This window comes from Ischnura elegans, chromosome 2 (genome assembly GCF_921293095.1).
Source record: "Ischnura elegans chromosome 2, ioIscEleg1.1, whole genome shotgun sequence".
Taxonomy (NCBI): domain Eukaryota; kingdom Metazoa; phylum Arthropoda; class Insecta; order Odonata; family Coenagrionidae; genus Ischnura; species Ischnura elegans.
The window spans coordinates 96489349-96514258 of record NC_060247.1 but is presented as its reverse complement, the minus strand read 5'-3'; the positions used below and the strand labels follow the sequence as shown (position 1 = coordinate 96514258).

The 24910-nt window shown below is 36.9% G+C and overlaps 2 protein-coding genes across 6 annotated transcripts in view; one reads left to right on the top strand and one right to left on the bottom strand.

Annotated features, from left to right (window-relative positions):
- The window catches only part of LOC124154201 (serine/arginine repetitive matrix protein 2), a 109963-nt gene extending 96833 nt beyond the window's left edge, over positions 1 to 13130 (top strand). For 4 of the 5 annotated variants that reach the window (XM_046527780.1, XM_046527777.1, XM_046527778.1 and 1 more), the window contains exons 11-14: positions 3782 to 3914; positions 4240 to 4364; positions 9487 to 9632; positions 9778 to 13130. In XM_046527780.1, the coding sequence (XP_046383736.1) occupies positions 3782 to 3914; positions 4240 to 4364; positions 9487 to 9632; positions 9778 to 9905 (532 nt within the window). In that variant the 3' untranslated portion in view covers positions 9906 to 13130. The remainder of the gene's footprint in view (positions 1 to 3781; positions 3915 to 4239; positions 4365 to 9486; positions 9633 to 9777) is intronic. The other variant, XM_046527781.1, reaches the window with a different exon arrangement.
- A 2363-nt stretch (positions 13131 to 15493) lies between these two features.
- On the bottom strand, positions 15494 to 24830 carry LOC124154208 (fumarylacetoacetate hydrolase domain-containing protein 2A). Its single transcript, XM_046527794.1, has 5 exons — positions 24517 to 24830; positions 20339 to 20558; positions 16969 to 17300; positions 15818 to 15905; positions 15494 to 15726 (listed from the first exon to the last, which is right to left on the bottom strand). The coding sequence occupies exons 1-5, from the start codon at positions 24675 to 24677 to the stop codon at positions 15661 to 15663; spliced, it is 867 nt and encodes a 288-aa protein (XP_046383750.1). The 5' UTR covers positions 24678 to 24830; the 3' UTR covers positions 15494 to 15660.
- Between the last annotated feature and the right edge of the window lie 80 nt (positions 24831 to 24910).

The following is a 24910-nucleotide window of genomic DNA, read 5'->3' as shown; positions in this document are numbered from 1 at the left end:
GGCAGCTAATTAGCTGATACGCGGTAGGGCAATGAAATTTTTTACCGTCGCCGCTGCATTCTGAAGTAGTTCGCCCAGCATTCTCACCAGGAAATCACGTCCTTTCGCAGACCTAGCGTTTCTGTGTGCCCTCGACAGAGTTTTTCTTCGGAACGCTACGTGCATTGTATTTTGGAGAGAGGCAATTCAACAAAATTTTCAAAATTACGCTCAATTTTTTGTCTATTTTTTTGCGGTAGTCACGTGTTTATTTATTTTTTTATAATCTTTAATAAGTCACATGTTATAAGAATGATAAATCAATTCTAAAAGATATATTAAGGAGTATTTTCAATTATTTGCCATAAATATGAACAAATATGAAAATTACTTAATTAATCATAGGCTGATGATGGATTCGAGAAATAAAAGAAGGCGACTGCTTGACATTACCACATAATTGCAATTTTCCTAGCCATCAGCGAGGACAGGCAGAAGGCAGTGACCTTTGGAATACCATCATTCACCCTAACATCTATTTTAAATAACCGAGGAAAAACAGAAGAAACTGGCTAGGCTGCACAAATAAAAAAACTCAGGCAGTTAAATATGAGGATGAAGAAATTATGTTTAGAAATATAAAACTATTGTTCTTTCCTCCGAACACTATAAGTAAATTACAACCCTTAGACCAGGGAATTATTTCTTAGGTCAAAAGGCATTAACGAAAACAGCCAGTGATTTATTTACAGTGAAAATGGCATTAAAAAGTGCTCGTGGAATTGAAAACATTATTTCAAAAGAGTTTGAATACATTTTTAAGCAAACCCATTAACTAATTTATTTTCTAAAAAGGCCTCTTGAACAATTTACTTTTACCTTTGTGTAACCATTAAATTGTAAATATATGTTCACTTATGCATACCTATATATTTAAATATATTAATATAATGGCTTAAAAGACAGTAGCACCTTTCATTTCCCAAGGATATGAAAAAATGGTGCCTACCACTAAAACCTCTCTATAGTGAACCTCCATACATCAAATTGCCCAAATTTTGGTCCCCTCCATTACGATGTAAAGAGGTTTTACTGTACTTTTTGATCTCGAGTCGAGTTGTAAACTACTTGGGAGTGTCTAGTTGAGTTTGGTAACTTTTGGATCTGGCAACATTATAATGCATGCACCAACATATTCTCATTTTTCCAATACCCAAGTGAATTTTCTCTTCTGGACGCTTAGCCTGAAGTAAAAAGGAAGACATGATGAGGGACATAACTATGTCAGAAGTAGGAGTTGAAAGAAAATTAATGTCTTAAAAATGGTTCCATGAGCAAAATTGAAATGAATTAACCTCTAGTAATATATCTAAACTTTAATTTAAATATGTATCCACATTGCTAGGAAGAGGCCTGAGTAAAGTCATTTGCATAATTATAATAAAGATTTTATACGTAAATGAATTATGTAAGATTTAATACTTTCAAATTCTCATGCAGAAAAACCAATTGCTCTACATGTGCAGGTGGTAGGTTTTGACGTCTCCATATTACAACATTATGGTATTACTGCCTGTAGAAAATTATCTTTTGAAACAGACTTGAGTGGCTGGAATGGACAAATACTTTCTTGCTAAAATTGCAAGAATTTTGGAATCTTGGTAATTTTTATTAAAAATTTTATCAGCAATTTTTATGGATCTTCTCGGAAAATTAGCTTATTATGCCAAAATAAACCATTCTTTATTTCTCAGTTCATTTAATTAACCATAGCAACTCTTATTTTGTAAGTTTTGGTTAGATTAAGTAGGAAACAAAATGTCAACAAGGAACAAAAAACAAAAAAGGACATCGGACGTGCATAGTACTCAAATAGGCTAAATATGGCACCATTTGTGCGGTAAAACACTGAAAAAAGCAGCAGTTTTCCGCTAAAACCTAAAAGTTACGTATTTTTTTCATAGAAAACTTTTAAAAATTTATGTACAGTGGAACCTCGTTAAAGCGAGTACGGGCTATAGCGACACCCCCGCTATTACGAGAGATAGCCAATGCACCGTCAATTGACCCTATAATAAGCATGTTAAAAAATTCGTTTTTACGAGACCCTTTCGGTGTTGGCTCTCGCCATAGCGAGGGTTTCTCCGCCGGAAGACTTTCATCAAGACTCCTTAACCTCTGTAATTGCTAGCGATCTGTTAGAAATGAAGTTAATGGAGTGATCAGTCTCAAATTTATGTTATAACTGTCGTTCTATAAATATAATGATTGACGAAACAATGCTTTGCATGATTTTTATTCAGTGCGGCGCTTATAAATTGCTTGAATAGTTAGTCGTTATTTGAGTAAGGAAATTTAGTGATGCAAAAAAACATCGCCTTTCGTCTGGATTTATGCTTACGTTTATCGGATAGATGTTTATCTGTCGCCGCACCACTCCTGTTCCTGTATATCTGTTCGCAACAGGTATATTGGCTATTATTTGCTCCACCTCCGGTAAAGCGACAATTCGCTATAGCGAGTGTTTATTAGTGCACCGTGGGGTGTCGTTATATCGAGGTTTCACTGTATTCCCTTGGTGTTTTAGTAAAGACCGTAGGGTTGGGCATAAAATATGGCATAAGAAGTATGAGTGATGGAGCGGTCAAATCTTAATACGCCGCTGGTTTGCAAGAGGTTCAACCACCACCGCTGATGAAAAGGTATTCGGCACCAATGTTGGCTGCTGCAGTAGTTGACTGTTATGCATGAAGCAAGCTGAAACTCTGACGCCAAGGCAATAGAACGATTTATCAACTTAACAAACTATATTCTTACATGACTTTGATGATAGCACCTACTGCCGGCAGATTTCTGAACCTACTGGCCTCAACAGCTCTGTAACCAAACGACTCGAGTCGTCGTTCGCAATGGTACTCGGGTCCAGTACCAACGACTCGACTCGAATTTCGAGTATTCGCACATCTCTATTGCTTCTTCCAGAGAACCTCGGTGGGGGTTTGCAATTTCAAAGAATTTCATGTTTTCAAATGCAGTGTGCATTTAATGTAGGCTTTTCATCAGGACTGAGAGTTTTGCTTCGTATTGTTGAAACATCGTATTCTGCTTCATAAAATTGAGAGTTTACAGTATTTGCTGTTCTATAATATTAGTTGAGTTTGCAGTGTGTTTAAATTCCATGCTCAAATTTTAAACTCCACTCACCTCAAGATTATATGCATTAGTAACTGCGACTTAGCATTACATTGTAGGAGTTAAGGTAGTTAACAGTTGTTGACTGCTTTGAACTACATCAAGTATTGTGACTTTGCAGTAAATGGTGCTTCATAACTTGGCATTTCACTGATTGGGTATATTTATATTTATCTGTATTTTCATGTTTTGCTCATGTGTAAATCTTTCGTGAAAGGTTTTTCCAATTACGATGGTGAAATATTACAAAAATATTCTTGAAGATTAGATATTGCCTGACATACTTGCATTATTGCAGTTAACACATTGAAATGAAGTGTTACATCTTAAGTTAACCCAAATTATAATCTCATAGAAACATCTCATATTTATATTTTCCTCATAATATCTGGGATACTCTTCTATACCCCTTTGTTTTGATTATTTAAAATCTGTTTAAATGTCATGTGTACTATCCTAAATGTATGTTTAAGGGTGATTTGCCTAGGTTAGGGTTCATATTAGTGGCTTTTAATTGCTTCATTTAATTTTGGGAGATTAGCGAGATATCAGCTTTTTCTTATTTTGGATCTTTGCCATTCATGGGATAACGGGTTTGCTTGGTCTGTAGGTCACGCTCACCAATACATGGGGCACCGCACAGAGCTAAGTCAAATAGTAGTAGTTGTGGCCTCGCAGCTCTTCCTCCTTCATCCGATTGGCAGCCAGGCATTGAGAGGGAGAAGATTCGTCAGGTTTGTCATGTAATGCTGTTTTTATTCTGTCCAATCCATAGTTTTAGAAAAGCCCTTTGATTTCCCGAAATAAATTATTATGTGAGCAAAGAGTAAGTTTTTTTTGAATTTTTAATCATTTTGTGTTTGTGCTGTTTTTTGGTTAAAATAAAAGGTGTTGTTTGAGATGTGATAGAGTGATTATTAACTGTTTTTTTGCTCACCTATATTCCCTTATTTCCATAGTCCTGAATATGGCTTTGTGCTTAAGCTTGGGTGAAATTGAATGGAAAGTGTCATATCTATTAGACTTTTGATGTCCTTGCCTATTTTAATTTCATGTGATGTATTTCAGGTTGAAGAACGTAGAGTGATATATGTTGGCCGTCTTGCTGAAGGAACTACAAAAGCTGACCTAAGGCATCGGTTTGAAGTTTTTGGTGAAATAATTGACATCAGTGTTCATTTCAGGGAACATGGGTAAGTTAACTTCTTTTCTATATGTTGGTAATATTAAGGCTAGCAGAAAAGCCTTAGCTCTCTGCTTTGAAATTTTGTGCCATTACTTGGAAATGTTCATATATCTTATTTGATAGCACCAATCCTTGTTATTGAACTCTGCTAATTTTTATCTGAATTAATAAAGGATATCACCTTTATGTATGAGTACCAAAATATATCGCCATAATAGCCATAGTCACCATAGATCAAGAATTCAATTTGTGTAAAGTGTTTCAGCATTTATGTTCTACTTAACCATGGAGCGACCTCGAAAAAATGAGACCCCATAGTGCTCAAATAAACACTCGTATAGTAAATTGTTGCTTTACCGGAGGTGGAGAAAACACTTATATAGGAACAGGATTGGTGTGGCGACAGAGACATTTCTATCCGATAAACTGAGACATAAATCTGATGATAAATGAAGACAAAGAGCGATGTTTTTAGCATCAATAAATTTCCTATCCTTAGTAACAAACTAGTCATTCATTTTATAAGCGCAGTACTGAATAAAAATCATGTAAAGCATTGCTTTGTCAATCATTATCCCAATGCACAACTGACGAAGCCATTTTTTATGCACTTGTGCATTTACGTGATCATTCTATTATTTTCTGCTGAAAATTCCAACAATTACTTCTAGAAATATGGCAGTTATTTATTGCCTCAAATGCTTCAATTGGTATATGTTTATTGATCCTGTACGTTTCGGGGAAGTTATGGGAAATAAGGTATCGCATTTGTTTCAGCAGACGAAAATGATGGAAGGTGGTAGGATGATCCTGCAATCCTGCCTCGGATGACATTTTCTATCATCCAATGTAATATCTTCACTATCTACACCAAAACGTCTGCTAAGCATTCAGGGTGGAGGTTTTCGGGGTTAGCACCGCGTAGATTGGTCTCTGCAGACAACAGTTTCGCCGTCATTGCAGCAGGCTTCTTCAGGTCAATGAAGTGGAGATCCGAGGTATCGCTTGTCTCTTATACACCCCGTCGGAGGCCGGTGTCTTCTCATTGGTTGGTTCATGGGGCTCAGTTGGCTTCTCATTGGTCCGCCCCTCTTGGTGTTGTCTTGTCTCTCTGGGTTTCTTTCTGAGACTCTTTTCCATGCTGCACTTGTGGTGCGCAGCAACCCACGAGGAAAAATAACAATAAGTTTTTATCTTTTTACATATTAAAAATTTGAATTCAAATCATTTTCCAAATTTTTAATATGTGAAAAGATATAAACTTATTGTTATTTGACGAAAAGTATAACACATATATAAAGCTGGCTGGGAAGAAATTGTTCCAAATGTGTGCTGCGTTGTTTTGCAGCTCAAAATAAGTATAGCGGTCAGAATCTGCATATGAACATGGAAAAAACTATTTGAAACGTGGCAAAATAATACATTCCTTATTAGAGGCATAGCTCCTTTTATCTCGTCTCGCTACTTATTAAATCCCAAACCAAATAGAGTCATTTTTACCGATTCTGCGTTTAAAGTTCAAATCACGGATTAAAACCCTGAATTCTTGATGCTGCAGCATCATGTCATTCTGAAATTCCTCATCGAATGATGTGGCCAAAGCTATCGGTACCTTACCAATCATGAGCCCAATTTTCTCTCTACAAACTACACAAAGCTGAAAAGAAACTCCGAGAAATGACTCTGTGCTCACTCTGAAAACTTGGAGCGGGCACATTCAGGGCGTAACTCAATATCTGCTGCTGTGGCTCTTGAATAGTACTCCCTTCGTCCTCTTGGATCCGAGCAAGGTGGCATGTATTGAGTCAAATTTTCTCATGCAGCATCCTCTTACAGCTTATTTCAATGTAAATACTATTAAACTATGTATTTTAAAGAGCCTGTCACTTTTCTTACTTGATTTTTCAAGATGGTCGATGTGCCCTACATGCTATGCGGCTTCGTATACAGTCCTCTGTTGCTGTATTAGCAATATGTTTAAGGCCTTGATGTCTTGGAAAACCTAGAGTGTAGGGTATGGATTTCAAGTTAAAGTCAAATGTCAAAGAGTGTGTTTTTACTTACTGGAATGCTGAAAATAGTTACCGTATAAGCTTGTGTAAGAGGCGCACCCCTATTTTAAGGAAGGAAGCTATAAAGAAAAAAATTTTACGGTATTTTTTTAATCCTATCGTGCGGTGTTGCAGACGTATGCCTGGAATTTCGACAGTTATCGAAATTTCCTCTTTCAGTACTATTTGAAAGAGGAAATGTTGATAACTGCGGCGGTAATAGCGGCATAAGAGGGAGTAGAAAGAGTTCCGATCCTTTCTTCGCATACGTCATCGCTCTACGTTGCTTGTCCTACTCACGAACAATTTTGTTTAAAAGCTCTCGCAGGAGTATTGCAATAGAATTGCAGCCGTGGAAAATTTTAAGGCAAAACACGACAGGCACATAGCATGAACCTTCCCAAGAGATTGGACAACAATCGGGGCAATCTCAGCGCCGTAGGATAATAACCACGTCGTAGATTTAAGGCCCCTTGCACACACACCGATTTTGGACGGCCGGTAAAATATCGGCCGTCCACATTCCAATAGTGAACAATGGGAGAGCATTGGAGCTTGCACACGTACCGAACACGCGCCGGCACCGGCTAAATGCCGGTTAGCTGCCGGCCATTGTCACTGTGGATCGCCGTCGCCGGCTAAAAAACATAGCAACTTATCGTTTGACCGGTAAAATCCGGCGTGTGTGCAAGCATCGCTTCGCCGGTAAAATATCGGCCGCCCAAATTCGGTGTGTGTGCAAGGGGCCGTTTTTTTCCTTTCCGGGACTCCATAGGAAAATAGGAAATTATCAAGTTATAGGGGATCAATGGAAACGCGTTTCATCCCTACCCCATCTCACCAACTGACCTTTTTCGGTCTACCAGGTTCAATTCTCCGAGTTTCTGGGGGTCAAATGCTAGGTGAGTCACCTTCTGAGCTCGAAAATATATCTCGATATCTTTCAGCAATTGTATGACACGCACGAGGTTGTAAAAAGAATTAGACCTAACGCGACGTATATCTGACAGCATTTAAGTTTTTTGAGCTCTAATTAATTGACACAAAGATTTTTATCTAAAACAAGGCTACTAATATTCAACTTAGTCCTAACAGCACAATTTCGGAAGAAACAAGCGTAGCATAAGCGCATTCAAACAAGACGAGACGGACTGGAAACTTCAGGCAACGCAAACTGCGTATATCGCATTGCTGTGCCTTCGCCTCTTCACTTTAAAGGCAACGACGTCACATGCAAGATCGAACGTATTCTTCCCTTGCTCCTTCGCTCATAGCCTCGTAGCTTGAAATATGGAGCGCGCTCCTTCCCCTCGACCTCTCCTTCAGCGCTAGTCCAACAATGAACACACTCGTTCGAATTTTTTAAACCGCAGGTTTTGACACCAATATAATTTTCAGTTGCAAAAATCCTCATATTAGCGTCTGAAGATAATTTTTGAAAAATCAGGTGCTCAGCGTAATGGAAATTGCTCGGAAAGACAGATGTTGACGAATCAGGTATGTCCTTCAAAACTACGCGTTTCTATACGTTTGATAAGCGATTACGATATGCAGTATAAATGCCGCGGGATGCCCACTCGTGACAGTAAATTTAGCGCGCATTCCGGAGCAAATCACCCCGCGCGATCTTTTCAATGTTCACCTCTGGGGTACCGACGTGACGGCGCGATGCTTACAAGAAATTCAAACAGGAGCATTTTAAAAATACGTCACTAAGGGAGAAACTCCCCTACCTGCCGCTTGATTTTGACGCAGGGTTTCAGATGACTGACTCACGCTGTAAACCAAGGCCCCTCAGTTCCCCTTGGACTTGCGACCGGGTAGGGGAGGGGGGGAAGATAAGAAGTTTGTGTAAGAGGCGCACCCCCATTTTCGGCTGCAATGTTTGGGAAAAAAGGTGCGCCTCTTACACACGCTTATACGGTAATTGGTTTTATGTTTGTGATAGAAAGTACATAATCTCTTCAACTCCAGTTAGAATTCCTTATCTTTTTTAATCTTGATTTCAGCTACGATATAAAATAGTCTATTATGGCCAAAACACCAGTTGGATATGATAGAAAATCATGCATTAATAGGCTTTCTCAAATATTCGTGATCTGTACAAGGTCGGTCATTGTTTTTCTCATTTTGGTAAAGTCATGTACAAAAAGAGGAGCACGGTAGCCAAGTGGGTACAGTGCTTGTTTGCTGATTGAGAGTTGCCATTTACAAATCCTGGAGAATCCTTTGTTTATCCCAAATCAATATCCTTCGTGATTCTCAAGGCAAGGAACCTACCCCCAAGTGTGATATTTACTCGCCTAAGGCTAAGTGTGGTAGAGCTCCAACCTCAACCATCAGGTTCAATCACTGAGTGAATGATGTTTTCCTAATCTTTATATGATCACAGTGAAGTTTTTATTCACAGGCTAAAATTTGGTTAAGAAACCCCAGTAGCCCAAAGTAAAAAGGACCTGGGATTGACTTTTTAGGGACTGAAAAAATTACAGTGTTGATGAAAAATGTGGAATAAATGGCCTTGAAGACCAAATATGTGATTGTTTACGGTTTTTATGTTTGTGAAATATTGTTCATCATAATCATCCCAGTCCATTTAACCCCAGGGTACAACCCTGCATTGCTAAGATGCGACCCATGCATCTTACTTATGCTTCTACAGACTTCTCTGCTGTTGTACATGCATTTGGATCGTTAAAGTTGTCATTATTTTTAACGTTCATCTTACTTATGCTTCACCAGATTTCTCCTTTGCTGTTGTACATGCATTTAGATCGTTAACATTTTCATTAACGGAAAAGGTTTAATGTTATGATTTTATTCACAGCTTTTATCGCAAACTAGATCTTTATACCAACTTTTTATACTGATTTGTGGCCCATTTTTTACTGCTTTTGTGAAGTTTTTATTTATCGCAATGTAGGACTGCTAGGGCTTAAACACTGAATTCATCTCACGAAAACCTGACTATTTATTAAACATCCATCTATCAAAATGATGCATCTGATGGCCCTCATCATTTCAATACAAATAGGTTTTTTTGTATTTGTCATTGACGTTGCCCCCTTTTTTTTCCAGTGACAACTATGGATTCGTGACATTTGCTTACAAAGTGGATGCTTATGAAGCAGTTGAGCATGGAAACGATGACCCAACTTTACCCAAGTATGATCTCTGCTTTGGTGGTCGAAGAGCTTTTTGCAAAGTTAGATATTCAGATTTAGGTAAGCCATTAGATGTGTTTTAAGATGTAATGTTGAAATTTTTTTTACAAGTTATTCAGCAAGTAGTGTATCTATATCTTTGGCTTTGTTGCCTACGTTATCATGACTGATGCATTTAAACATTTTTATTTGCTTTTGATATTAGATGCCATGAGCACGTGGTCATCATCAGGAGGTGGCTTTAAGGGAAGTGGAGTCAGCCGAGTTGGAGACGACTCATTTGACTCACTTTTGAGAGAAGCCCAGGCCAAGATTCGCAAGCGCCAAGTTTGACATAGGCTAATATTTCTAGGGTAACAATAGGTAGAAGTAATCATGTGTAGGCTGTGTTCATAGTTGTAATAACAAAGGCAATTGTTTTGCTCTTCTTGTCTTATTTAACAGGCATACTTAGCCTGGAGCTGAGAGAGTGCATTGACCTTAAGGAAATTTATCCACTGGGACTAATATTCTACAAACGGGATTTTTTATCTTGCCTCCCACTTCATAGCAAGAATGAGTAGTCATCCTTTGATTTGTAGAGTATTGGTTATGTTCTTGAATACTGGCAGTGGTATAGGGAAGGGAATTTTGTGAATTGGTTGTTGTAAATAGATACAGTCATGTTTCATTTCTTGAAACAACTTTAATTTAGTACCCCCAAATTTAATGGGCAATTGCATACCCTTTCAAAAGGAAAAGTTGTAGTTGTGCACGATTATCCTGTATTTAATGCTAGGTTATCTACAGTGTCTTTCTTTGAATTTAGCAAAGTTTGTGCACCAAATTTGAGCAACAAGATAACATACATTCATGCCATTTTTGTCTCAGTATAGCCTCCCCTTTTTATAGCAACCTAGGTTTGAAAGAAAATACAGAGCTATATTATTACTGTATACTCTCAGACATTTTCTGGTTAGGAGGTTTTATTCTTTATTATTTGAATAATTCATACCATACTGAGTCTCAGAGAATGATGTGCATCATATTTTGTAGTAATGGATCTATTAGCCCTCCTGTGCCCTATTTTATAGTGTGTAAAACCAATCAGTATGCAGTGAAAAGGTTTGAAAAGTGTAAGGATTTGAGGTTTCGCCCATCTGTAATTCAGGTAGCTAGTTAGATTGGCATTCACTTGGACAGAACTTTGGGAATTCATGCTTAATGATTTGTATACTAATAAATTATGATATAATCTGAAATTAATCCTAATGCTAATTGAGTAATGAAGTGTAGATCTTTCAGGCTTTAGTATTTGAATTATTTCCTTTGCTTCTATCAAATCTGTATGTAGCTATTTTCTGTGATTAAAGAAAAGAAATCATTTTGCCAAAAAGAGAAGCCCAGCCACCGTAAAGAATAATTATTTTGGGCCTTCTAAAAATATTTTGAATTATGTGATGGAAAATTTATATTTCACTATTTGTTTAATGATTTTTTATGGCATCAATGGAATAGGTATTTATGTGTGCCAGTAAAATACTATAGATGAGACAGGGGCCATATTTTTCATTCTTGTTTCATTTCTAATTCTCCTGGTTTATTAAATTTTCACTCTAACTTGATGTTTCTTTGGATATTACATAATCAATAGAAATTCAATTCTTGTATTTTGTTGAAGAGTCTAAACCAATTTATTTTTCACTTCTGTGAATAATTTGTGGAGTAATAATCCACGTGGGATAATGCTAAGGTATTCAATGTTTTCAATTATTTAACTTTTGGATCATGATAATGTTCTTCCACATCATTTTATTGGATGATTTTGTCATCACAATTCTTGGATCCATATTAAAGTTTTATCTTTGAGTTGCAGGATTCATATTTTTACTAGTATTTTTTGTACGAAAAATATCCCATGCACATCTCATGTTTGGAAGGGAGAAATAGAACAATTCTTTGTTGAAAATGAATACTGAGATGACTGTCATAAATGCTAGAATTTGCCTTTGGGGGACTACTTTTTTGGGTCATTGATTTCAAGTTAGACCCTATGATCCAGTTATAAATGGCATTTTCTTCCCCCTTATGGATCCCAAGGAATTAATCGAATTCTCTTCCAAGTAGTAAATTGTGTTTGACTCAATTAATTTAAATTTCATTCATAAAATCAGAATCCAATGACGCATTGTACTGATGTAACATAATGCCATTGAATGTGCAACTAGGTCCTCTCACATTAATCCTTGGCTCATCATTTGTATAATTAGACCAATATTATGCTATGGCCATAATATAAACGTTGTGGTAAACATCTATTTTGTAGCTGTGGGCTGAACACACAGTTTCCAGTAGGATCATCTATAAATTTGAAGGTTATTTTAAGTGCTAGTGATTTAAACATGAAGCAAACACCAAGAATACTGAGAGTTTCCGATAAAAAGTATTTTTAATAGTATTTACAAGTGATGCATTTCTTTTTTGCAAGAAGTTAATTCTGATAACGGTAGCATTTGACTTAAATGGATATTTGTGAGTCAATTGTACTTCACATTACCTGTATAGCATACCTAAAAATATTCTGAAAAGGGTGATGGCTATAGTTAGATACAAATGGTGGTACCCTTGTTGAAATTTATCTTAGTTCCGTCCATCCATCTTATGTTAAGTTTCCTTAGTATGCTTTTGAGTTTCGTTTCCGAAGAATATTCCTGCTCATTTTCATTATCGCATTTTATTGCACGTCAACATGACAATGATGTGCTATCATAGTAAATTTTGTTGAAATCTATGTAGGCATTTCCTGTATGAGGGTGACAGTGGGACAGTATTGTTAATTTAATGCCAATGTCAGCCTCATAACTGTAATAGATTGAATTTTATTCAGCTGAAATGTCACTGGGCTTCGATGTGGGTAATCACTGTCTCCAATTGATAAAGACATAAATATGCCCTTAAAGTGCATAGTTACTGGTTGATAATTGTAATTTAGTTAATACAGCACATATTTCTTATACTTGTTGCAATTTTATGACATGACTAACAGTTACATGGTTTTTCTTTTTGTGACTGTTACTAATTTGTTATTTTGTTGGCTGAACTGGGTCAAAATTTGGTTTGATGTAAAAAATTCTATTCTATCATATTTTAGCTTTAATTCAGCATATTTTTATGATTGTTTCATTTTATTTCAATCCTTTTTTCACTCTTTTGTCTCTGAAAAAAATGATGGAAATTGAAAAATTTTGATGGAAATATGGTGCATTATGTTACTACACAAACATTGATTCTCCTCAGTGTTTAGAAAATATGTGCAATGGTGCTGTTTATTTAGTAATGTGGTATTTCATTATAATTTGCCATGTTTGAGGCAAAATTGGTGATAATGTTGACGTAGTCTTTGTTGAAGCAAAATGCATTGTAAAAATAATATGTTTCAATATTAATTTGGAACGTGAACGTGTTGACAAGAGCTGAAAATATTGCTCATAGTATGATAATACATACTATTTGTTGTATTGGATGGAGATACCAACAATGGAGTTTCCAGGATAAATTGAATTAAAGACATTCGATCAATTTCTTTGTAGTTTATTAACTTATTTCATCTCTTCTAATTGTCTGTAAGATCAAACTATTAATTTCACTGCCATTTACTTTACCAGTGTGCCTGCATCTATGAACATAAGAAATTTATTGTTTGATGAATGTAGGAATTGGCTGTTAGTGCTATTGCTACTAGCTTTTGGAAATGAAGCTTTCTTTTTTTTCAATCTGAAAAGAGATGACCATAGGCATAGAAGTCTGCAGAGGTGGTGGTATCACAGTCGAGATTGAAATGGAGTCATGAGCTTAAGAGGATGCATCACTAACGCTTGATCAATCTTATTTTGTCATGCTATAATATTGCATTACCCAAAGTAGTTTCCTAGTGTGTGTAAGTGTAGTAAAAAATTTTGATGTATGAGATGTAGGTGGTTCTTGATAAGGGTCTACTCTATAAACTCTGAACATTTCTAGATGTCATTTTAAACAATTCAGCAAGAAGTCGTGTCAAAATACACATGACCAGTCAAGCAAGGGTGTTGTGTCGCCCTCTCATATACTTGGGTGATCGGTAACTTTGATGGGGAGGAAATAAAGAAATGATTCGACAAATAACAAGAAAGTTTTTTAGTGAAGCCTTTGCGACTGCTTTCTGGCAAGCCATGAATTACAGAGTTTTTGTTTCTGCCCTTATTAGTTTAACTTGATGTCTCCCTTTGTCAGGGAATATTCAAATGAAAGTAGTCCTCATGGAGAAGATGCTAAAATGTTACCTGTGGCCAAAATTTACCTATTCTGGCCGCATTATAGTGTAATTTATTTTGGCTAAATGTACACTAAGTCTACAAACAATCCTTTAGCCCCATCACAAAGAAAGAGTCATCATGTGTTTGTATGAAAAAGACCTTCTCTGGGTTAGTCCATAGATTAATGGTCGAAGGTGACTCAAGTCTTATGATTGTCTTTCGATGGAGGAGGATAAATTTTCCTTTTGCAAATTATGCATCGTACAACCTGTGTTATTAGGAGATGAATCGACTGCGTGCTACAATAGGAAATATAAGAGTTACTTTCATATTTTTAATTTATTAATCTTTTGACTACTTTAAGAGTGTACTCGGATAGTTCTGTAGTTTTTAAAAGTGTACATCAGTTCTTATTCTGCGAGTAAAATCTGGCTAATCCTTTTTTTCATTGAAGTATGCTATGGAAGCACTCTGCTTAAAGATTCACTCTCAAGAAGATATTCCTCTGTAGTCTGTTGTAATTTGCTATTACAATAGCAAAGGTAAATTTATTGTGTAGAATTTCTGAATCATGGCTGTGGTTAATGACAAGGAATGCTGTAGCTTAGTTATCACATTTATTAGGCATGTTAAATTCCAAGAATGTGTTATAAATAGCTCGTAAAGATTGTGATCAACATTGCTCACTCATTTCCGGACCAAGAAATGAGACCTCAGACCAACTGAAATGCTAGAAATGTTTGAGTTTAGAAAACTGAAGGATTTCCTAATGTATGATCATAAACTGTTTACAGTATCAGGTACTTAGAGCTCAGTGGGATATATGCATGCATTTACTGTACTCCACATTTTGCCTTAATGCATTTTTTTCTTCATATCTAGGTATTCTGGTGCTCAACATTGATGGCAAGTTCCTTTTTATGATTTTTCTTACATTTTGACAAATGTCAAAGGATGATGTTGGACCTCTTTCGGTATGAGGGAGCTTTCTTGTACTCTTTTTGCTGCTCACAGTTTCTTCTGAGTCAGGAAAAGTCTTTAGTTTGGTAAGTTTGTATTTATTAATTGTTATGAGTTTTTATCACGCGATGAAAGAAGAAATACAAAAGGCTGTTTTGAAATAAGTATTAGAGCAGTATAAAAATATGGTAATACTAATCCCATACAACTTGATAATCAACTCTAAAGTAAGGGAAAGCCCAAACAGCTTCTTGGAATGGACAGCAACTCCATTCGTGATAATTTTTTATGAAGGTTTTATTCTTGCGCTCTCTGTGCATATTTGGAATCCATTCTAATGAAGATCTTGTTGTTTTGAGGTGAGGAAAGTTGGGAAAGGGATGTTCTGGGCCTTCTAGGAAAGTGATAGGCAGATACTCCAACCAATAGTAGAGGTAGCAATGCATAATTGAGGTTCTCCTTTATGTATTGTTGGTACGGAGCTAAAAAATTAGAAGGTGAGGACACACTTAGAAGAGAGTTGAAGAAAAGGAGTATGTATTCATTTCAGTAGGAAGATGTGTGTGCCCCTAAGTACATATATGTGGTTTAGGTGTGCCTCTTTTATTTTTGCATTCTAACTCGTATTTGTAAGGTTTTTCAACAAGTTCGAATTGTCAATGTATGCCTTTACTGTTGTACTAGGAGTTATACTGTGCTGTAACAATTTAATACAATAACAGTCGAAATCATTGTACATTACAAAAAATAGTGTGAAAATCCTGAGGAAAATCTTATGCCACACCTATTTTGAGCATTCCAGTTTTTATTTTTATTTGTTAACTCAAAGGTGTCATTTGGAAACATCAACTGCAGAGCTATCCAATGACCTTATTTTTTATTTTTCCAATTCCTTCAATCACACATTCTACTTCATCTCCCACCTGAAAAAGATATTTTTATGAGTGTATGGACTTCTTTTCCTGTACTAAATCTGGTCATGATCCAGTCAATTTAAATTACATGAATTCATACCTTTAAGTATTCAGGTGGTTTACGAAAATGCCCAACACCTGGAGGAGTGCCTGTAAGAATAACATCCCCTGGCAGCAATGTAAAAAATCTGCAACAAAACACACAAGTATGTACTCAGTAGCCTGCATTAATTTCTCTATGTATAATTGTTTTTGTTCTGAAGTAGTTTAACTAGTATCTCTCAGTTCATTTACCATGGTGAATGAGAATGTTTGTAAAGATATTGAGACTCAATCCACCTGTGCTTCTTTAATTAAAAAAAGGAGGAATTAAAGAAAGGATGGTTGGTGGTGGGTATCTTTGTATGTACTGCACCTAAGGATTGTCATGAAATAACTTTTTTTTCAAAATTGAAAGTTTGATATACCTCAATATGTAGCCTGTCATTCCAAACAAACAAAAAAAAATATTTTCACAATTAAATGAAATCTTATGGTGACACCGTTTGCATCGTTGGAACTACGTATTTAACCTGTAACAAAAATACCCATGCTTTGTATATTTAAGGTTATTTTTATCAACATTCTTTGTGTTTGCCATCTCTTAATTAGCCAAATAGATAAGGAAGCTGCTTTATTTGTCCATAACTGATCTCTAGAAGTGTTAAGAGTGAAAATTCATTCTAAAATAACTTAAAAATTAGTTTTCCGCGGTATGCAGGGTATTGAGCACCCATGCTACCCTTCCCTTGGACAACTACATTTTCATTAGCCTACTCACATCCCTTTTTTGCCTTTAATTACAGCTTCAAACTCAAATTGTTATTGAAATTTATCATGGGAGTATTAATACCTATTCATGGGGCTGACCTTTCCTTAATTGACGAGAAATAAATCCTTCGGTTCTTTGGTTAGAATTTAAAAAAAATGTTTGATTGCGATATTCATGACAAGAAAACACATTTGAGCATCAATTCAATCATGGCTGTATTACTGTTGGGGCAGCTGGAATGTGAACGCTGAAGAGGCCAATTTTATATTCTGGCTCTTTCTATAGGAACTCCTGATAGAGGTACTACAATGTGTGTGTTAGGGCCTCCCTTAACATTTTTCTTAATCCACTTCTGTAATTGGACTTGGGAAAATTATTTTGAATTATGTACATCATTGAGCAGCCATTTTACTGATTATTAAGTTTTAATCATAACTTACCTTGAAATATGTGAAATAATGGCATCCAAGCGATAAATCATTTTACTAGTATTTCCATTTTGTTTAACAACACCATTGATTGATAGGCATAAAGGCAAAGAGTGAGGATCTGCTATTTCATCCCTTGTTACCACACATGGCCCAAGGGGGCAGAATCCATCCATAGATTTCCCAAGAAGCCATTGTCCTCCATTTCTATTCACTAATAAATCTCTTGCTGTGATGTCGTGTGCGACAGAATATCCAAAAATATAGTCCATTGCTGACTCAACTGGAATATTCTTTCCTTTTTTTGCAATTACCACGGCCAGCTCCACCTCCCAATCAACAGCCTATTAATGTAATAAAATCATTTGTATAATTATTTTCATAAATGACGTATAAAGATAAATGATATATATAGATAAATGAAAATTAAGGTATGTATGTGTTATGTTATGGAACTGTTGCCCTTTAAACATAAAAATTAACCTTTTCAAAGTTGATATGTACAGTACACTCCCGATTGTACAGGCTAATGTTGCGGAGAGACAGCACGAATAAACGAAAAACACGGATAATCCAAACTCACTTTAATGTCTTGTAATGTTCATAATTTACGTAAAACAAACAATCTATTATTATTTATGCAGTTATTCTGTTATTTAAGAGTGCTTCCTGGACTAATTGAGAGCTTCCTTTGCCAATTCGCAATCTTTTTAGTGGCGATAGCATGGTGGTATTCATATTATTAATGCTCTATGTAATGCTTGGTTTCAAAAACCACTGCTTGGCATCGGAAACTACACTGTCAGGCACCACGCCACGCAGTCGCGTCTTGCACAAGTTGTCCGGGTTGCAACTGCTGCGCGACGTGTATCCGTGATCAAGGAGTGCTGTCACGCACTGCGAAGCTTGGAAAACAGGAACACGGAGCTCCCGTGAATGCAGCTAGCGCGTGACCGCTTCCGTTTTACGAAGGGAATTCTAACGGAAATAAGGCCGGTGTATCCTAGCATTAAAGCCGTAATTCCGATGATTATGCATCCAATTTTTTTTGTAAAGATCGTGGACAAAATTGAGCGAGAGTGAAACATTATGCACGGATAATCCGCGACATGGATAAACCGCAGCCGGATAATCGGAAGTCTGCTGTAATTCTATTAACGGTGGTGGAGAGTGTTCACTGGGTTTAAGGTATTAGTAATAGTATTTAGAATGCATAGGTATGAGTTTATTCCCAATATTTTATTAACCAAACTGTATTGGGAATATTTTTTAAGTATACCGGGACTAGCCACGGTGATAACTTTTTACGGAGTAACCCGCAATGCACAAATAGTGCGAAAAATCCACAGAGGAAAAATCATTCGCCAAAAATCATTCAAAATCATCCCGGTCAAGGCGAATGATTTTTCCTCTGTGGATTTTTCGCACTGTATTGGGAATACTCAAATGTAAGTCATTATACTCTTTAACCTTTAGTAGCCAGATTTAAATGCCTAATCCTTGCCCTATACTGCCAGATGTATTTTAAATGCCTTTAAATTACATGCCCAGATGGGTACGGTAGGCATTTAAAGGATTAGGAAAGTTGAACATTTTTAATGATATCCTTGCTGACAAGGAAAGTTAGTAGAGTACATTATTGTGTTCATTGCATCTTTTCATGCGTTATTTTTTGGTTTTTATGACAGTTGCATCTGCTGTGTTCATAGAAAGCTTTCAATACCACTCTATCAGGGGTGGGTTAGAGGGGAGATTCCCCCATAATTTCTAGATTAATAGAAAATATGGCAATCATTAGGTTTGAAGATTTTTACCCCACTAGCTCAACGAAGTGTAAGGCTAATTTGATAATATCTTAAAGCCAATTGGGGGGCATCCATTAATTACGTGAGGCATTTAGGGGGGAGGGAGTCAAGCTGATTCTCACTAAGTCTCATGTGGAGGAGAAAGGGGGGGTCATGGCAAGTATCAGGTAATTTTTTTCTGCAAGAAACAGTGTAAAATTGCAATTTTAGTAATCTTAAATACTTGTATTCACTAATCTTAAATAGGAATGATTAAACATATTTTTTTCATAAATCCAATGCAATGAGGCATAGAGTAATGTAATTACGCTGAAAATATGCATTTTGAACAATCTCACATGATGGTGCTCTCCACGGTGCGGCAGAGTGGTGTCGAGCACCCTTAATAACCAATACATGCATGGGCTATGCTCAAGTTACATTGTTATAACTCTATTTAAAGTTCCCGGAACCTTAATGCCTAGAACATCAGAAGAGGGGAGAATGACTACAAGGGAGGTTGTTTAGGTATAGAGTCTTAAGTTCCCCTCCTCTCCAGGCCTCGAGGGAAATGTCCAAGGGAAAAATTATGAAGTGGTAATAACAAGCTTTTTATTTTTAGGAACCATATGTCCGTCAGTTGGCAGCAAATGCAAATGTTCTCAATGGATTCCTTGAAGACAATGGTCACTTTCATTCACACCCCTTTCTCCCTAAATTTCACTAAAATGGACTCACCATGACTGGAAAAACTGATGCCCTTAACATAAACAAGCTCAAAATGTGTATACTTTCTGGTTTTGAAAACAACTGCATTCAAGATTGTTGCTGATGAAATGAGCTAAAGAATCTTAATCAAATGAGCTTCAAGTTGAAACTTAATCAAATAATCACTCAAAATAAAAATAACACATCTCGAATTAGCTCAGCAAACACAATTTAAACTTTTTAGTACACACTTAAATTGTGGTTTGTTAATATACTTATTACTAAATTAAAAGCTAACAACCTGCATGTGGTTGAATTGAACTAGTATGATTTTGGTGCCAGTTCCAGGTAAAATTTAAAAATTATGGTTTTGAAATATTATGGTTAGGATGAAACAGGGACAATCATAAACATGATTAGGTACTTAGTGTTTTGGGTTATTATTGTGCCAGCAAACCACTATTTACTGTTAGTGAACTAGAATGGCAGTTCACATGGTAGCCTTAGACTTAGAGCAGCTGAGTGATATTTTCATTTAAGGATAGATGATTGGGAGAAGCCTCTTCAGAAAATTTGATGCCATAACAACATCCTGTCATTACTTATAACAAATTCTAGTATTTATCGTCTTGAATAAATATATTGTGAATTTTAGGTTTGGTAAGAAATTATAAGTTTTAGGTTTGGTGTAATGTTTTAACTTTAGATGTCTACTACAATGTAGTGCTATTGCTTTGGACTATACATAATGAATTTGGGACTGACCCAACTGAATCACTACACAATGACCAATTATTTTTTTGATGCTATCCTTTATTTAGAGAAATCAGAATTTATTTGAATGTACAAATGCATAGGTAATACATTTTTTATCTCTTCTTTTCACTCACCTTAGATTGAGATGGGAAAGGAATAGGATCAAATGGGCCAATTATGGTGCTTGGAAATTTGTTAAAGATTACTGGTTCTTCTGGTATTGGAGCATTCAATTCCTCACAGTGATCACGATAGTTCATGCCCACACAGACTAGTTTATCTTGGCCTGTGATAGGAGCTTTTATGGTAACCTCTGAGAGATCATACATCGTTTTCTTTCCAGTGGTCATGGCCCTGCAACAAGACCATTGTGATGTGAATATGTATTGGAAACCAAAAATAATGAGTTCAGACATGGCCAACTTTAATACCATGGTATTAAAGTTGGCCATGGTTCAGACCAGAGGAGCAACTTTATGCATAGCATTGTTGATTCTTACTGAAACGCATGGTTCAAACTCGTGAATGTTAAGAGTTTCCCTGTATGTATTTCCAACTCTTGAGTCATTGAATTTTATACGATCTTTTATACATATCAGTATTATGGCATGAAGATCTCTATAGTATTTACTTCGAAAATCATTATCAGCTTTGTGTACATGAATTTTTGGCTGAGATCACTTTTACTTTAGTATTTTGGCTGGAGTCTTCAGGTCAGAGTGACTTCCCACCAGAAGATCCTTACTTTAACTTGGGGGATATCATCATATCAGCTTAAGAAAAATTTCAGGAAGATTTAAATCAAAGATTTCATGAATTGGATTGGGTTTACTTAGGAGGGTTAGTTGATCAGGGAAAATTTATTAGTGTGTGAGCCATAACACATTCACAGCAGCCAGTGGCGGATTTATGAGGGGGAGCATGTGCCCCACAAGAGGCTCAAAAGATAGTTGAGATTTTTAATACAAATATAAATAAATTTTCTATTTTAATATAAAAGTTATAAATGTATAATATGTTATGCATATTAAGAACTTTTATATTAATTATTTAAAAGTATATTTCATAGAGTAATTGTTGCATCTAGTGTTTAATCCCAAATACGTGAAGACTTTACCTGTCAGCACCTGGTGCCCCTACCCCCCAGAATGAAATCCTGGATCCCCCCTTGGGAGCTATGGCCCCCTTATCACTCCCATTGGATCAAAAACACACTAGATAAAATCGAAATTTTGTAGGTTGCCACTTTGTACTAAAGAATTTAGTTATATTTATACCTACTTCAGCGAATTGAAGTACAAATTAGCTCTAAACTAGGGCCTCTCCCCGGACCTCTCTTTGCCCGGGGGTGTTTTCCATACTTCCCGGAAGAGGCCCGGAAAGCCCCCCATTTCAAAATCCTGAATACGCCACTATTGTTAAAGCGTAGCCTACGTTATATACAAGGCCGTCCAACGTCGGGAAAAGGCTGGGACAGCGCACGTAGTTGAGTCTTCGGCCGGTAGAGGCGCTCTTTTGAGAACATGAATTACATGAGATCTTACGGGAAATAGCAACGGAACTGATGAAATTACGTTATTTTTATCTGAAGAGAGGCTCTAAATTCTTTCTAATACTTGTAAATCTACATAATACCCAGCAAGCCACCTTTAGGGTGTTTGGCAGGGGAAAATAATGAAGAATGAGAAAAAGCGAGGATATTTATTTTAAGGAGGTCTCGAGAAAATTAGTCCTAAGGCGATTGATTTTGGACCCTATTGCAAAACATTTTTCGATGGAAATGATTACTCACTAACCAAAAATTACCAAATATACAAGAATTGCGATGAGAAAAAAATCTCCTGAACCGGGAATCGAACTGCGGTCATACCGCCATGCGCGTCTTTAGGGCAGGGTTGAGACTCTTAACCGGTCGTGAAGGCGTGAAGGGGCCATAACTAGGACTTTTTTCAGGGGGTGCAACGATCAGTTTGCCACTATCCCTCCCGTGATCCACTTCTCTCTTCCACCCCTAAAATATAATACCTCTGTAATCCATTTTTTTATTGTGCGTTAGTTGAAATTACTCGCCGTATGTATGCTGTGAAGAACTTTTATCAATATTAGTTTAAAATGATTTTTAATTATTTTGGCTAACTAATTGAATTATGAAAGTTAAATAACTTTTCTAATAAATGTTTCAAAATTTTCTGCTCCCCTCTCTGAAATCTTCGCCAGAGGCACACGCCCCCCTGCAACGCCCTAGCTCCAGTCTTGGGTTGCGGCTTCATTGAAGTCCTTTTTTCCCGCGTTTACATCCTTGACGAACCACAAGGGTTTATAATCTAGCAGTGACGGATATAGTCTGCACCAACTAGGTGGGGGGCCTATCTTCGTGAATTACTACACAACCAGGGGAATTTCCCCCTAGCCGAAGGGGGGTTCGGGGATTTTGAAAGTTAGGATTTTCCAGACTCAAAAACGGCTGTTTTAGACTAATTCATTGATAAAAAAGACACTATATTATGCAGGCGTAGTAGATCGTTTTACCAATGCCAAAGCGTTAAAATAGGCCCTATAAGGTTAAAAATAATTTGTATTTTGACTCGTTATAGTTGGTAAATTTGCCGGAAAATTTTGCTATCTGCTTTACGTCAAAGTAGTGACATATGAAAATTTCAATTTTTATCTATAGCGTATGTTACGACTCCTAAGCATCTCCCCTCCCCATGGATCCGCCACTCTCATCTTGTACCATGAGCCTCGGAACAATTGCCATGGGAATCAAAGAAAGTCTGCTCAGTGGCCTGGAAATCCAAGATCACAGCCTCGATTCCCGGTTCAGGGGAATATTTTCTCATGGGAAATTCATGGATATATCACCGCCGTTCACGCAGCAGGTTGATTGCGTGAATCGTTCAGGGGCAAGGGGGTCGAACCGATTCTCACCCAATCTCACGTGGAGGGGAGGGGGGTCCTGGCAAGTATCACGTCATTTTTTCCGCAAGAAACAGCGTAAAATTGTAAGAAAACTGGGTGGAATTGAGTAAAACGTGTTCCTCTATTAAACTAGTTAAATTATATTTTTTGTGGGAATTTTCACAGATGGCCAACGTTCATTCAGAAGACAGTATTCCATTGCGCGCCTTGTGACCCCATTTCGGCCTCTATTCCTTAGCTACGATTCTAGTCACACCCTTGAGAACATGAGAAATCAGTTTCTTGACCGTAGACTGACATCTGACGGAGTAAACGTTTCCAGTGACTTCGTCAAGTTACTCTACCGACAGCAGGAAAACAGTGAAAACATGTCAAGAACTTGAATTTCAAAACTTTCTACCTCTCTGCGATAGAGTAAATGACTCTGAAGATTGCAAATCACTGTTGCTTATCAGGAAACTCAATGACATTTCTAAGGGCCATGAAACTCCTGCAACGCAACCGGAAGATCTTCTCGAGATATTAAGTAGACCTATTCCAGGTAAGGTTACTGAAAAAGTGTTTGTCGACTGATTAATTATTTGATAGTTAATTAATTATTATTAACAAATTTCCCCAAGTGACCATCGCTTATATATTTGAAATATATATGAGAGAAGCTGCAGTAGCTTTCGTGGCGGGTTACCCAGTCCGAATCGCAGAGGAGAGAACTGAATGTATAGGGTGTCTGGAACCTCTCGCCGCATGTCAAAAAAGTGCTCCCTCACTGTTATTAGTGAATCATTTGAATAGATCATAGATAGATTGTTATCCTAGCAAAAACTTTGCATATTTCTCAGTGTAAGCAGTGCGCAAACTTCACAGCAAAATTTTATATTCGGGCAGTACTCTTTCTGCAACGCCAGCTACTTGAAGAGCAATTACTGACATTCATTTTACCAAGATTTCTGAAGGAATTTGCTTGTAAGCAATGCACAAACCCGGTATTGCTTCGTGTAATATTACAAAAAAATTTTAGGCCACTTCTGGACAATTATGCTAAAATGAAACGGACACTGTAACATGGAAGAAGTAACAGCACCTGCGTTTAGGAAAATATCACTTTGTCGGAAATTCCTATAATTTTGAAAACATTATTCCGTGAAAAATACCAAAAAATAAAGGCCAAAATTAAATAAATATGGTAAATGTTAGCATAAACACGAAAAGAGAACTAATTTTGACAAAAATCGCGTCTGTTTCAAATGTTCGCCATTCATTCCCATACGAATTTTGTTCTCAAAACAGCGCCAGCGGCGACAACTGGAACTAACTCCAGACATGCTCATTCTGCCCGTTTACAGCTCACGTTGGACGGCCTTATGAATAACGTAGGCTACGGTTAAAGTATTACCTCTTTGCCGCTTCAATCATGGACTCTCCTCCCCTTAGAAAATCTAGAAGATTATTAGGAAATGCAGCATCACCGGAAGATAAATCCATCACTTGGTTTCCATATTGAATACCTAACTTTGAGGCAGTTTTTGCGTCACAGGAAAATTGAATAAACCGCATGTTGTCCACCAAAAACCGATGCTTTTTCTTAGCAGCTGGTTGGACTACAGCGACGACGAAGTATGCTGTCGCTGGATATCGTAGCTGAGAGAAATTTTCCGCGAGAGAAATGGAATGGAAGTGCGGAGCTGGCAATGTCCAAGGTCATTGGACCTTGTACTCCCGTCGAAATATATTCACCGATCAGCTGAGATTGTGGCTATTTACGATGGCGTTTTCACAAACTTTGGAAA